General features: G+C 34.8%; 1 protein-coding gene across 1 annotated transcript in view; it reads right to left on the bottom strand.

The window, feature by feature from the left end:
* Nucleotides 1-13,956, bottom strand: part of LRRC2 (leucine rich repeat containing 2) — a 70,089-nt gene that overhangs the window by 36,529 nt on the left and 19,604 nt on the right. The window contains exons 3-4 of the mRNA XM_423865.8: nt 11,410-11,620; nt 2,792-2,948 (exon numbers count right to left, since the gene is read on the bottom strand). Coding sequence (XP_423865.3) covers nt 2,792-2,948; nt 11,410-11,620 — 368 coding nt within the window. The remainder of the gene's footprint in view (nt 1-2,791; nt 2,949-11,409; nt 11,621-13,956) is intronic.

The raw sequence follows: 13,956 nt of genomic DNA, 5'->3' as shown, positions 1-13,956 counted from the left end.
ATCATGCACAGCCACTGTACTGCAGCAATGCAGTCAGAGCCAAAACATTAAATTCACCATGAAGTTATTGCTCAAGAAAATCCTTGGATACATTACCCTTCATGGTTTTTCCTTTTATTTGTTTATTTATTTATTTATTTTTCTGTTCATGGGAAAAAAAGAAACCTGACAAATCTAAGATTTGCCCCTTACTGCAGAGTTGTTAAATTTCTCCATTTTTGGTTAACTGTTTTTCATGACAGTATGTGCTATTACACACACACACACAAAAAGAAAAAAACAGTGAAAATTATTCTCATCTATCTTCTGATCCAGACTTAGTCTTTTTAGGTGCATAGATGATTAGAGCTGAAAGAGAGATCTGACTTATCTGAGAATAGATTCTAGTCTTTCTTTCTTTTCTGTTTCAGAATAGAGCTTTTCCTCCTAGATCTGGCAAAACAGCAACTCAAGCTTAACATCTTTCAGATGTTTTAGACCACAAACTGCTACTGCAGCAATACTTTATTTCAGCTGAAAATATTCAAATGATCTCCTATTCTCTCATACCTTTAAAGCCATCTTGTTAGAATCAAAATTAGCCCAGACACAGCTCACCAGATTAGCTTCTGCTGGATGATTTGTTGTACTAAACTCAGATACAATTCTGACTGAAGATTAAAGACTCAACGGCATGCCTGTCACTGCCATCTTTAACGATCTGTCATTATACTCAAGTATGTTGTAGCTGTGATATTTACCTACTTGCAGCTGTTTTGTAAACAGAACACAGAATGATAAATACCTTAGCACTTAACATTTTCAGAGACCTTACTTTCTGATTTGGCACCTGATTCTCACTCCTTACTTAGAGTTCCAAAAACAAACCCACATAGATTATTTTCCCTGCCGTAATTTAACAGTTAGATGACTAAAGGCTGAAATTTCATTTTGAAGCAGCGCCTATGACTTCAAAATATCCAACACTTTTCCTGATATTTTCTTATTAAGATAATAGGCATTTCCAGTACACACTGACGTCTGTGTTTGTGCATGTATATGTTACAGGAAACAAGAGAATACTACCAATTAGAAGTACAACACTATACCTGTCCATAAAGGGGGAAGTATGCAGATTGAGACAAAAAAAATTATTTGTAATTTACGCCTTAATGAAAACAGCATTGCTGTATTATTAAAGGTGGTGAACCAACAAAACTCAAAATCATCAGGCAATTTTGGCAACAACAACAACAAGTTTCAAACTGTTCAGCTACATAGACCAGGAGTGGCTTCTTTATATTATTTATTTTTAAACTTCAATGAATCTGGGTCTTCATCTGGAAAAACTAGAATTGCTGCTATAATGTTGAACTACTGGATATATGGCATCTAAAACTTAACAAATGTGTTCTATGCATTAATAGTTTCACATAAGTTGATGTGAGGTTTCAAGAGACCACAGGTTTCAAATACAGACTTCTCTTGCTGAGGATGTAGTACAGTCATGCTTGCTCTCTTCTGGTGAATCTTGGGGGGGAAAAGTCAGAACAAGAGTTCACTGTTAAGAGTAGAGTGGTGAATGCTGTAACATTGTGTCTGAAGCAAGCAAACAGTTTTTAATAATCATTGGCCATTTCATTTTTTTTTAATTTCTTTTTTCTTTTTTTAATAGCAACAAAAATACTGAAATAACACAAGCAAGGTCTTGGGCTTATTCTGCACAGATGAGCACAAATTGGAGGGGAATTAGATGAATAGAAATAGCACTAGAACTACTGAAGAGCAGAATTCCCATTATTTAAATGCAATTGAAAGAACAGTGATTCCTGCTCAGAGCATCTGAAACATAAAACATTACTTTTAAGGTTTTAAAGACTCTGGAAGGTAACAGTGTCTTTTTTTTCTTTTTCTTCTTTACTGCCTAGTGAAAAGTGTTAGTCCATTAAACTCAACTGACTCATCTGAGTTCTATGATCAAAGTGCTTATAAAACAGTTATTGTTTATTTTATGTCCATTATCTCCTGCTTGTGCTTTCCTTATGATTTGTTACTGTATTTTGTTGCCAGGTTGAAACTTTAAAATGTATCTCAATGTTAGTGGGAAATTTTACATGTAGAAGGTAATGTGAGTAAATAAATAAAAAATCATTAACTCTATCTGGCAGAAAATCTATCACTGGTTTCTGTGTTTCAGGATGCCTTCTCCCTTTCTTCCTGTTTCTCTCAAATAAACATATGATAACTTATAGAGAAGAAGGTTTTAGTCTCTATTCCTTAACTGAAATATGGTAACTCACAGTCTTCATAAGGAATACTAGTCATGGAGAAAGCTTAGGACTACTGCATTTAAAAACAAATGTTGACTTAGTACACCCGCTACATGAACTTCACTCTCAAGGGCCCCAAAACCCCTAAGTGTGTATAGTTCCCTCAGCTCTCAAAGGTATGACTAGTATAATCTTGCCTTTTTCTACCTTTCCAACCTGCGAGGAACATGAAATACCACCTGCTGTCAGGAAGAATTCTCCATGTATTCAAATACAAGTTACAGTTGTTCCATAGTCAGATAGATAGCAAAACTTCCGTAGTTTTTCACATGTTTGTGCCTTACTAAACCCATCCAATTCATCAACTATAGCTACAACCTGCTAGCTATAAAAATTTAGATACCATTGTTCACTGGAAAAAAAGGTGAGTTTACCATTAAATTCATAAGAACATCCATGAACGCTCATTTTCCTGAACCTAATCTCTTCTATCTAATTAGATAGAACACATATAAATAACTGAATAATTTGAACCAACATACCAATTTCCACTGGGAGGTGGTTGATCTGATTTTTTGATAACTCCAGAACTCTCAAATCTTGAAACAAAGCAATGTAGTTTGGAATCGTTTGAATCAATGTATTGCTTACATGCCATTCTTTCAGATAGGTATGATCTTTCAGAGACTCTGGGAATTCCTGTAAATTAAATAGAATTATATAAATAGAAATCATGATAGAATTTTGTTCAACCATGTTTCTACATAGGATGGAAAGAGCTCCTATGGCCAAACCTAAACATTTTGCCTTAATTACCTTGATGTAGAGCAGCAGTTTACCAAATCCTCACAGGACCTTTTTTCATTTGAAGGGCTGCAGTTGTCTGTTAGCATGTGGTCATTTTTTTAACTGCTGATGCAATCATTTTGCTCTAAAATCGAAACCTATCTGAAGCACTCACTTTCTTAGTGTTTGCCAGTGTATCCCCATTTTCCCAGCCTGAGGATTTTTCTAAAACACATTTCAGTGCTTTAATTCACATATCGATATACAGTCAAATGCATCACAGGAACAGAAGAGTGGATGTATTGAGAATATCTAAGTGGCTTTTGCCACCAAAACAAAAAGTGTTACTGTGTTCTTAGCATCTGCCAAAGGACCAAATTTGTGTGCCAAGAGGAAACATGGTCAAAGGAACAAAAGTGTTTCAGATAGGATATGTACATATCACTTTTGGAAAGTAGTATTTAAAATCAGTGAAAAAAATTCCTAAGTCGTTTCAGTAGTTTGTGATATTTTGCTCAGTTTTTTTTTTTTTTTCTTTTAAGAAGAATAAAAATACTCAGTATTTATACCAATCCATAATTGCAATTAATTCTTATTTTAGTCATACAAAATATTTTTTCTTTAAAATTTCTGTAATTGTTTCAAATACACAGCATTTAAGTTTGCTTATGAGTAATTTTCATGCAATATTTTACATGTCCAAAATCTCCTGTCTATTACAGTTACACAAACTGAGGTTTTTAAAGCCCTAATTCTAAGGAAAAAAAAAAAAGTATTCAGTTCAGATGTACGTATCTTTGAATTACGTCACCAAATTCCTTGAACTTGAATCAGATAAAAATCAATTCATAAAGCTTATGGCCAGATCATTTAAACTCAGCTTTGTAAACCAGCACGTAATATACTAGTTTATATCTGGAATAAATAATTTGAATGAGATGCTATTTCTGACTCTATTACATAAGAAGAGAAGTAATAGTTACAGTCTTTAATTGTTTTATATCTTACAATATTTTTTGCTGTGCATGAAGATTTCTACAAGGTTTATTTCCTTCTAAGTCTCACAGATCCCCCAAGACATTAACTAGGATGATGCACTTCAAATTTTTTGTTTGTTCTGTTTTTTAAGTCTGGATTTAGAAGACTGCTCCTTAACTTGTAACTAAATTAAAACTTCTAATTAATTAAAGCTATACTTGACTGCTGATGACAATTCGCTTCTAGTTTAGTTATTTCTATCTTAAATGTCAGTACTTCTCAAATTTACACATGCAGACATTTAACCTAAATATGCAGTTCTGCCTTGCTACCTTTCCTTTGATGTTTGATATGGATTATTTCATTTCTTTCTTCATGTTCCCACTGCATGTAATTGCATTATGATCCATCTCCTATATCTGTCTGTTTATGGCAGTTAAAAAAATAAAATGCCTGAAGTGGTTTAAGGCTAGTAATGAGAAATCTCTCCATCTTTCTCGTGTGAGCTACCACTACCACACCTTCAGTCTGCATATTTTTTCTGCAGCAAAATAAAATAAATAAATAAATACCAACAATTCAGTTAGCATTGTTTTTCCCACCTCCACAGAACTGAAAATGCATCACATAGGTAATAGTATTTATCTGGAGTATCACAGATACTACTGTAAGCAAGAACACCAATTCATCAAGAAAGTAAATGCACAACATTTAGGAGAGAAACATACAGGAGAGAAAAACATCTCTGTGAAACAGCTTTCATTTGCAACTCTATTTCTACTGTTATGCCATAGTATAGGTTTGTCTTGATTTATTCCACTGATCTATGATTTTTTTCCCCCTTGTTAACAAAGCAGATGCAGCATGGAGCAATGGGGAACACTTGCCCTTATGAGGGAAATAAACTTATTCTTCCAGAATGAAGGCGGTATCCCACATTTGAAAGACATTGAAAAAAAAAAAAAATCACTCTCAGATAAAAATCAAACTGCCCAGCTTCTTCATGACTTCAGAAAAAATTGGAGGGAAAATATTTTAAAGTTTATGATTAATAAAAAAAAATGCTTTAAAAAAATATATCCTTACTATTCATTGTTTAAATAGCATCAGGATACTCTTGTGCAACTATTAACATAAATTCAGGCATAACATTCAAGGATTGGAACCAGATTCCATTATTCTACGAGTTGTTCAGACTTATTTTCTGTCTTCAGATTATTTCTTTATACAATTTTCACGGCAGAATTTCTTTACTGTCAGAGTGATGAAGCACTGGAACAGGCTGCCCAGAGAGGTTGCGAAGTCTCCTCTGGAGATACTCAAGATCTGCCTGGATATCCACCTGTACAATCTTCTGTAGGTGACCTGTTTTAGCAGGGTCTTGAACTAGATGATCTCTAGATGTCTCTTCCAACCCGTACAGTTCTGTGATATTTACATTTTGCCAATGTAATTTTACAAATCCTTTGCTATAATCTGCTTTTCTTTAGCATTCTCAATCTTACCATGCATTTTTCAGCATTACTGAAACCTAAATTGATGTGATATTTTACTTCATTTACAAATTAGATAGGGTTGAGCACTAAAATTTGCAGAAGTTTTATGTCCGTTTTACTCTCTGATTCCCTTGTGTTCTTTTGTAATCCTCTGCTGCCATGCAAAAGCTGGCAGCCTGCTGATAAATTACTCCTCAAAGACTGACACTTGGATGATAGCCAGGTTTTCACTTTAACAACAAAACAATACCTCCAAGTACTTTCATTCGGAGAAAAAGAAGAACAGTGTTAAAAGGAAATAAAAAGCAAATGTAAGACCATTGCTGATTTTACTACCTCCAATTAAGAGAGAATTTACCTGCTAGATATGAGTCTGGATTAAAACTGTGATCAAATTATTCAGCTCTGAAAAGTTCATGTTCCTTCTCTATTCCTAGCCCTGTCATCTTATCTAGCAGTGACCAAAGCAAAATTTTGAGAGCAAATCTCTCTCATCTTTTAGCATCTTTGGATCTTTGGACCCAAAAGTGGATTAGGCATTTTGTAAGTTTCAGGAGGAAAACCTTCTCTGGAGGTGAAAAAACTAAGAGAAACATTTTTTCTGTCCATTCAGAGCAGTGATTCTACTTGATCTCTGCGATAAATACATCACTGTCACTAACAGCTGGAAGTAACAAGTGGAAATTATCTGTTCCCAGTGAAAAGAGAGTGCATGTCAGATGATAACACTGGCAGAAAAAGAAGTATAAATGTAATAATTAATCTGCTGCCATTTGCTGAGAAGAAATTATATGAGGAAGGCCACAATTGACTAGTAAGGAATTTTCCAACACTCATTCATCTGATTTTGGCTATATTTCAGTTGTTTAAATCTGTTGGATCCAGATTATCTTTTGAGGAAAAGTAGAATAACTAATTGCAGTTCTGCTCTGTATTTGAGTGAACATCATCTAATTTATTTACCAATACTAAGATCAGAAATTCAAATAATTGCTTTTCTTGTACATTTTCTGAAAACTATTTTAAATTTACTGATCCACTAAAGAATTCATTAGTTAGGAGCAGAATGCAAACACTCAAAGGGGAAATAGTAGAGTTAAATTCATTGAAAAATTCATACAAATATTCATGGCATTATGTTCTAGTTTTCATTCAGCTATAGTGGCAATGCAGTTTTTCTGAAGAAAAAGTTTAATTCAGTAGATATATCTTTACATACACAAGGGATCTCAATTGAGTGTTTCATTAACTCTCCAACATTCTCCCCTATGCAACTAATTCAAACATACTGTTCAAGTCCAAAGTCCCTAAAGAGCTCCTCTCTATGGTGGGTTTGCCAGAAAAACTGTTAGAGAAATAAAAAGTGTTTCTGAAACATACCTTTGCAATTTCAATTACTTGTTGAACAGTATACTTTTCTCATGGTGACAGGTCTCAGGACTATTGTAAGCACAACAGGAAAGAGAAGAGAAAAGCCTATCTGACTTCATTCATACTACCAAATTATAAGACTAGCTTGTTTGTTATTTTAAAATCTTTTCTTTGTTACTTTTTTGTATCAAAAGCTAAATATAAATACTAATTAATCACTGCTCCCATCTTGCCAAGATGCACCACACAGGGATGTAGACACTTGAGACAAACATTTGGTTTGTATCTTGAAGAGGAGCTAAGGGTCATTCAACCTTATGGATGCTGTCACAGAGACTCTTCAAGGTGAAGACCTGACAAAGGTAAAGCTATCTCATTACTGCAGTTATTAATCACAATTCATATCCAAAAGCTACGGCCACACTAATAGTCAATTTACACTAAATTTCAGAGAGACTCACTGAGTGTAAGTTACATGGGAGTAAAGGTTTGATATTGGTATTGCTTACAGTATTTTTGCTTAGAAAATTTCCAATGCAACCATACTCTTATAATAAAACCATAGTGACTTGAGACATCAACTGGCTCAAACTGCATGTCTCAAAAATTAGCCTAAAAGTGAAGCATAATTAGTAAGAATTTATTCCACGAGGAGACATGGATCTGCATATAAACAGTACATTTCCTTGCAACTCATATACTGTAAAATCAAGTCCTAGCCTATTGATCTAGAAGTCTGTGCCTACTTATTTAACTTAATATTCATTGTATGAATAATTGTCTCAGAGATGATAAAATAATTACTTTATAATTTAAATGAACAGCAAGTCTCCACTTAATTAAAATACAGTATCATTTCCATGACATTTAAGAAGTGGAACAGAGGTGGCACTGATATCCTGAAGGAAGGAATTCCCTTTAGGAATTCAATTTGTGTGATTTACTCTGAATTCCTCTACTGCTAAGCTTCTCCAAAGGAGATCCAAGATGATTTTCTTAAGACCACTCTCCATATGATTTTCAAAATACCTGTACCTATTATTGAGCTTGTACTCAACAGTGCTGAATCCTGAGCCACATCTACTGCTACACTGTATGGACCTAAAGCATGAGACAGTAAGTAGCATCTTTGTTATAACATTTTTACCATCTGTGTAGTTTGCCATGAAAGTAACATCTATTTATTTCCATGGAAACTACAATGGATACAAAGAGCACGGCAACACAGTTTGATAGAACAAATTCTCAGCTACAGAACAGTTTTTCAACATTTTTGCCAGCAACAAACAAGAACCTCCATGCCACACCTGGAAAAATCTGCTCTAGCATATGTGACCCACCATTTCACAGCTTCTATTACAGCATTGTTGCTAATACTACATTTCCTCTGCAGTCCAACTTTCATCAGCCCAAACAGATGGAAGTCAAAAAGTGCCAAATCCAAACAATACAGTAGGTGTGGTAGGACAGTTCTGCAAAGACTGGCAAGGTGCTCCATGGTCTCCAGACTGAGATGAGGCCTGGCATTATCATGCTGCAAACAAAAGGCTGTCTTCTTTGACTAGAAGTGTGAGCCTTCAGCTTGGTCAATGTTGCAATGCAGTGGTCAGCATTATAGTTGGTCCAGCTTTCAAGAAATCCAGAATGATGACACCTTTCCTATTCCAAAACACAGTTTACATCACTTTACCAATTAAATCTGCATCTTGAACTTTTTCTTTGATGGAGAATTCACACTCCTGTTGTTTGGATTCTGGCTTACACTGATAATAGCGCAGCTCCTCAGCAGTAATGGTATGATCCAAGAAATTGTCAACTTCAGCCTTGTACTAGTTCAATAGGTCCTGGCAAACTTGCGTACTTCTCTGTTCTTTCTCTTCCTGCATGAGCATTTGTGGGATCCACCTGGCACAGAATTTGCAATATTCCAATGTTGCCACCATTTTTTCCATTGCACTGAAGCCAATATTCAGCTTCATATAGAGTTTTCTGGTCATAGTCCATCAGTTTGCATGGATGAGCTGATTGAGCCACTTCATTTCACAGTGTGACAGCTGTGCATGGCCATCCTTAACATGGCTTGCATTTTGCATCCCCTTCACCACTGCTAAAGTATACCATCCACTACTTCACTGTGCTACATCCACTGTTTGGTCTCCTTTGATCAGAAAGCACCAATGAGGGTCATTGGGTGCAATTTTTTTTTACCATGAAGGAATTCATTTTCACACCTTTGCTTCATAAAAACTTCCATGTCAGACGCCATTGTGTCAAATTGCCCTTCTGCTGCCATCTGTCATATCATAACAAAATGTAATGGAATATTGGTGGGAAGATTCACCCTCTACTGCCATATCACCATATCTATGCCATATCTACTGCTTCTGATGTCATTGGCCAACATAATGAAACAGGAGGTACTACATTTGGAGTAGCCCTCATAGAAAACGTGAGCACTGATGAATGTCCAGTAAAAGCTACTATTCTAATTTAACATTGATATCTGACAATGAAAATAACTCCATTTGATTGTTTGTGTGCTCTTCTCATTTGCTGCTGAAGTTTTCAGACAGACTTTACCTGGAGACCTCAGAAGGATACAGCAGAGCTATGTTCTTCTTGCAAAATCCCTATTGCTGGCAATTATTGTTCTATGAAACTTAACTTTACAGCATTCAGAAAGAAAATTGGTACATTTCAGAAGCAAGCCAGTTCCCAAAATTAAGTCTGTAAGTCAAAGCAACAATATACAGCTTGATATGTCTACTGTCTGGAGGAGATACTGCTGCTTCATTGATAAAAGTAGAAATATGATAGAAATAGTTACTAGCTAAAAAAAAGGGAGAAAGAGGATTCAGCAGTTAGATCCCAAATGGACTAAAAGAAAAAGCAGAGCTTTTCTGTTTATCATTGCCAAATTAAGAGGCTAACCAATGGGAAACCAAACTGGTTATGTGCTTGCAAGACTACACAAGCAACATCAGTTTTGATAATGAATCTTCCAAAACTTAGTGATGACTTTGTGTGCAAAATCTGTAACAAAAACTAGAATGTAATTGATACTACCACTGCTGGCTAAATAAAATACTGGCTGTTTGTAAAAAAATTTGACATGTTTACAGACATATTTACATAGAAGCTGTCAACCAGTACAGTTGTGGTTGCATAGTCTGCAAAATCATTTTCTATACCTGCAGTTTCTTGTAATAGAGTAATAGAGAAAAAGAGTGCTGTGTCTGATTCTGTCTTTGGTTTGAGCAAATAATAATAATAATCATAACTTATATAATCTTTCAACAAGACAAACTGTACTTGAATACATATTAAATTAATTAAATCTATAATTAAATTAATTATTAAAAAAAAACTTTGTTTTTTGCCTCCTAATGTAAACGATGTTTAATATGGCAGAGTAAAACGTTAACTATTTGGTAAAAGCAAGTAAGCAAGAGAAAGGTTTTAGCAGCTTTCTGCTCCTTGATGTGATGTAGACATTTGCAGTTAAGTATGTGATATGAAACTACACAGCTTTAACATCATTGTCAGTATCCAAGGTCTTGAAACCTAAGACATAACAGTTCTCCAGCAACTAATCCCACCACATGAATGACTGGCATTACCTGAAGAAATGTTCTCCTTACTTGAGCTAGATGGGAACTAGAATTTTTACTTTTTGTTTGTTCAGAAGATAACTAGAATCAGAAAGGAACCAAAGAAAATACCTTAGTATCCAAGTCTGGGACAAAGTTGTATTTCAGGTCAACCAAAACAATTGCTTCCATAACATTTACTAGCCTTACTGCTTGACTTTTTAATTTTCACTTTTCATAATGAAAAATTGAAAATAATTATTTTGGAATTATAAACTGAAGAAAAATAAAATTTCTAATTTTACTGTCTCCTAAATAAAGTAGTGTGTATGCTAAGTAAATTTCAGTCAAATCATTAACAAGTCCAGAGAACCTCAGGCAAACTTCCCTTTTCCTGAATTTCAAACTAGCACTAAACTAGAACTCATTTTTAAGTTTGTACTTCACATAACACTTAGCAAGAACTAAATTATTTTTACAACAAGGCCATTGTGCATTGACTCTAATATTAGTTTTGATTAGAACACAGCTTGGGGGAAAAAGAAAAAGAAAAAGAAAAGGTTATAGCATTAGAGCAAGAAAACAGATTTCCAGCTAGAAGACAAAAATAATTCAACAAAGCTGAATATTATTTTCACCTCTTTTCAGTCACTAGGGAACTACAGAGAAAGAAACCTTATTGCAATGTAACCGCTCACTCTCATAATTTCTGAGAGGACTATACTTCATATATCAGTAGAAAAATTAAAATAAGCATATTTGAAAGCTAAACCACTAGCACAGGGTGACATAGGAAATGTTTTTGTCAGTCCTAACACAGTGAAATAGTGTCATTATTTCATGTACTGGCAATGAAGAAACATTTGGAAGCATTGAAAGTTACAATGTCAAGCTACTTAAACTCCTTAACAATAAAAGCATGTTTGCCATTATATTTACCATCCACTGCTCTCCCGAAAGCTGAAAAATAAATTTGTTTGTCTCCTTATTTGTTTCATCTGACAGAGTAATCCTCTTCTGTAGCTGAGGAGCCTTTTCACACATGTCCAAGATTTTCTCATCAATATCTACAAAGCCATTCTTGAGGTATTTTGACTGGGGAATGCCTTTCTTCCGGCACTCCAGTATGAAATTCCATTCCTGCTTTATCCTGAAATAGTGCCAGAAAGTGTTTATGAGAATCAGCTTTGTTTGCACAAATAACTTACAAAAAAATTAATCATGCACCTAAGGTAATTAGAAAAACAAATGCATTCTTGGAGTCATGCTTAGATTTCCTAGACTGACATAGATTTCAGATAGTCAGGAATTCATAGTTACAATTAGACAGTGACTTCCTGGGAATTACAGAGATGTAAAGACTGAGCCCATTGTCACAGAACTCAGTGTGAAATATGCTCTGTATTACATATGAAATTAAACACGCACAATAGGAAATACACTCTTATAGAACAAGTAACAAGTTATGTGCATACAGAAACAAGGATCTGGTAAAATATTCAAAATCTGTAGATAAAAAAAGAAAGAATTTGAATATATTCCCCTTTTCCTGCCCTTTCCTGTTCAAGTATGATGATCCACTTCCATTTTTTTAACATTTTCTTCCAACATCATCTTAGGAGAGAAAAGGAAAGGTCAGAGTTATTACATGCCAACTAATTTCAGTTTAAACCTCACTGTAACTTTAGGGTCACCTCCAGGGCAAAGTTTTACCCGCATAACTTCAGGAAGAAGTTCAATTTCATATGATTAGGCAGTGCTAAAAGGTCATGTTTTATTTTAGGAGGGATTTATTTCAGCTTAGTCAACTTAGAAACAGGCTGATTAACGGAAGCAAACCTTCCTTATACTAAAATAAAACTGTGCAGAGTCCCTTGTGTCATAAATCTTTTCCACATATTGAATGCTAGATTCTTGTTGTACGTAAGGTTCAGTTATGTGATCTCCACCCTCTGACAGAAACTTTAAGCTAAAGATTTGAAGAAAACTGACAACTGTAGATGGGCACAAAAGATAAGGATAAAGTTCCCTTTAAGAAAGTCATGAATGGCATGTCCTAGAAAGAGAAGCAGATGTAAGTTTGTGAAGTTTAAGCAGGAAGTAACAAAACCTATAAACTCATGCCCAGTTAAGCATGGGATTTTCTCTAAAATGCTGTTGAAACTGTTGAAACAATGCCACATGAGCCAGAATATCTGGTTTTAAATTGTGTACAGGGAATCAGTAACAAAAATAAATACAAAAAATATTTTGAAAACATGGTGAAAATAAGCAATTTTTGGATACTCATAAAAAGGGATAAGAAACATAAAAGCAGAGTATATTTTCAGGAATATGGCACTGTACATTGAAAGTCATATTTAACATATAACTTTGATATAAAACTAAACATATAAGAATCAGAACTGCTTGCTTAAATAGGACGGGTATTACTGAAACAGCATTAAAGTGCCTAGTGCAAATTGTTGCACTTACTGAAAAATTAGGGGGTGCTGGAATGAGCTGAAGGCAGACAGTACAACGCCTGTAGGAGAATTCAGGTATCCACTTGCACACAGCACAGTGACACAATGCATTCACTTTCTTTATCACACATGGCCTTATCAGAGCAGCTAGTCTGAGAGACCACAAGGGACATGACTTATTTTCAAGCAAAGCATCCCGTACATGGGTCATCAGAGAACTGCAGAATGCCTCTGCAACAACCACAAATATTCTTATGCAAAATTCTTATAAAGAAAAAATAAGAAAAAAAGACGTTTACAGATATCTAAGAAGATAAACTACATATAATACCAAAGTTCATTAACGGTGTGGCTCACTGGATGAAGTGTTGCCAGACTGCAGAAAGACAGTACAAACTCAGAGTAAGTACATTCAAATGATGGGATTGTTTTTTCTTTTTATTTCTGAAACCAGAGAAAAGCTAAGAGAAAATAGCATTGGTGTTTAAATAAAGAAACTGGAAGGAAGTAGAACTCCAACAAATTAAATACAGAACCACAAAAAGACAAAATAGGTCACAAAGTGATGAACAAAGGTATACAGATAAATAGGAAAATAATTTCTAGCATATCAAAAGCGGTAAGTCTCTCGGAAAGATGGCGGGAGCAATAGCATCAATATATGAAAGAAAAAGTAAATACTTTAAGAATTCTGTGATTCTGTATAAGAAGTTATTAAGAGAGCAGGTTGCTAAGAAAGCTGCAGAACAGTTAAACACCCTTGGCTTCAGTATTCTTTAGAGATCAATATGCTCTTTACAAGTAAAAGTCTGGACAACTTTTAAAGTGGCAGCAGAAGAGGCTTGAGAATAAAAAGTAACCTAAAGCAAATATCCCAGCTTCTGTTAGTGCCTAGTTGTGAACTGCTTTATATAGCACAGTGATCTGTAAATGAGTAAGGAAGAAAAAGTGGCCAATCGGAAAAAGGACTTACTAAAACTTTTCCGCTCAGGAAGTCTCAAGAGGGGAACTGAAGTTGCCA

Source organism: Gallus gallus, chromosome Z (assembly GCF_016699485.2).
Source record: "Gallus gallus isolate bGalGal1 chromosome Z, bGalGal1.mat.broiler.GRCg7b, whole genome shotgun sequence".
NCBI lineage: Eukaryota > Metazoa > Chordata > Aves > Galliformes > Phasianidae > Gallus > Gallus gallus.
This window is presented reverse-complemented; position numbering and strand designations above follow the sequence as displayed.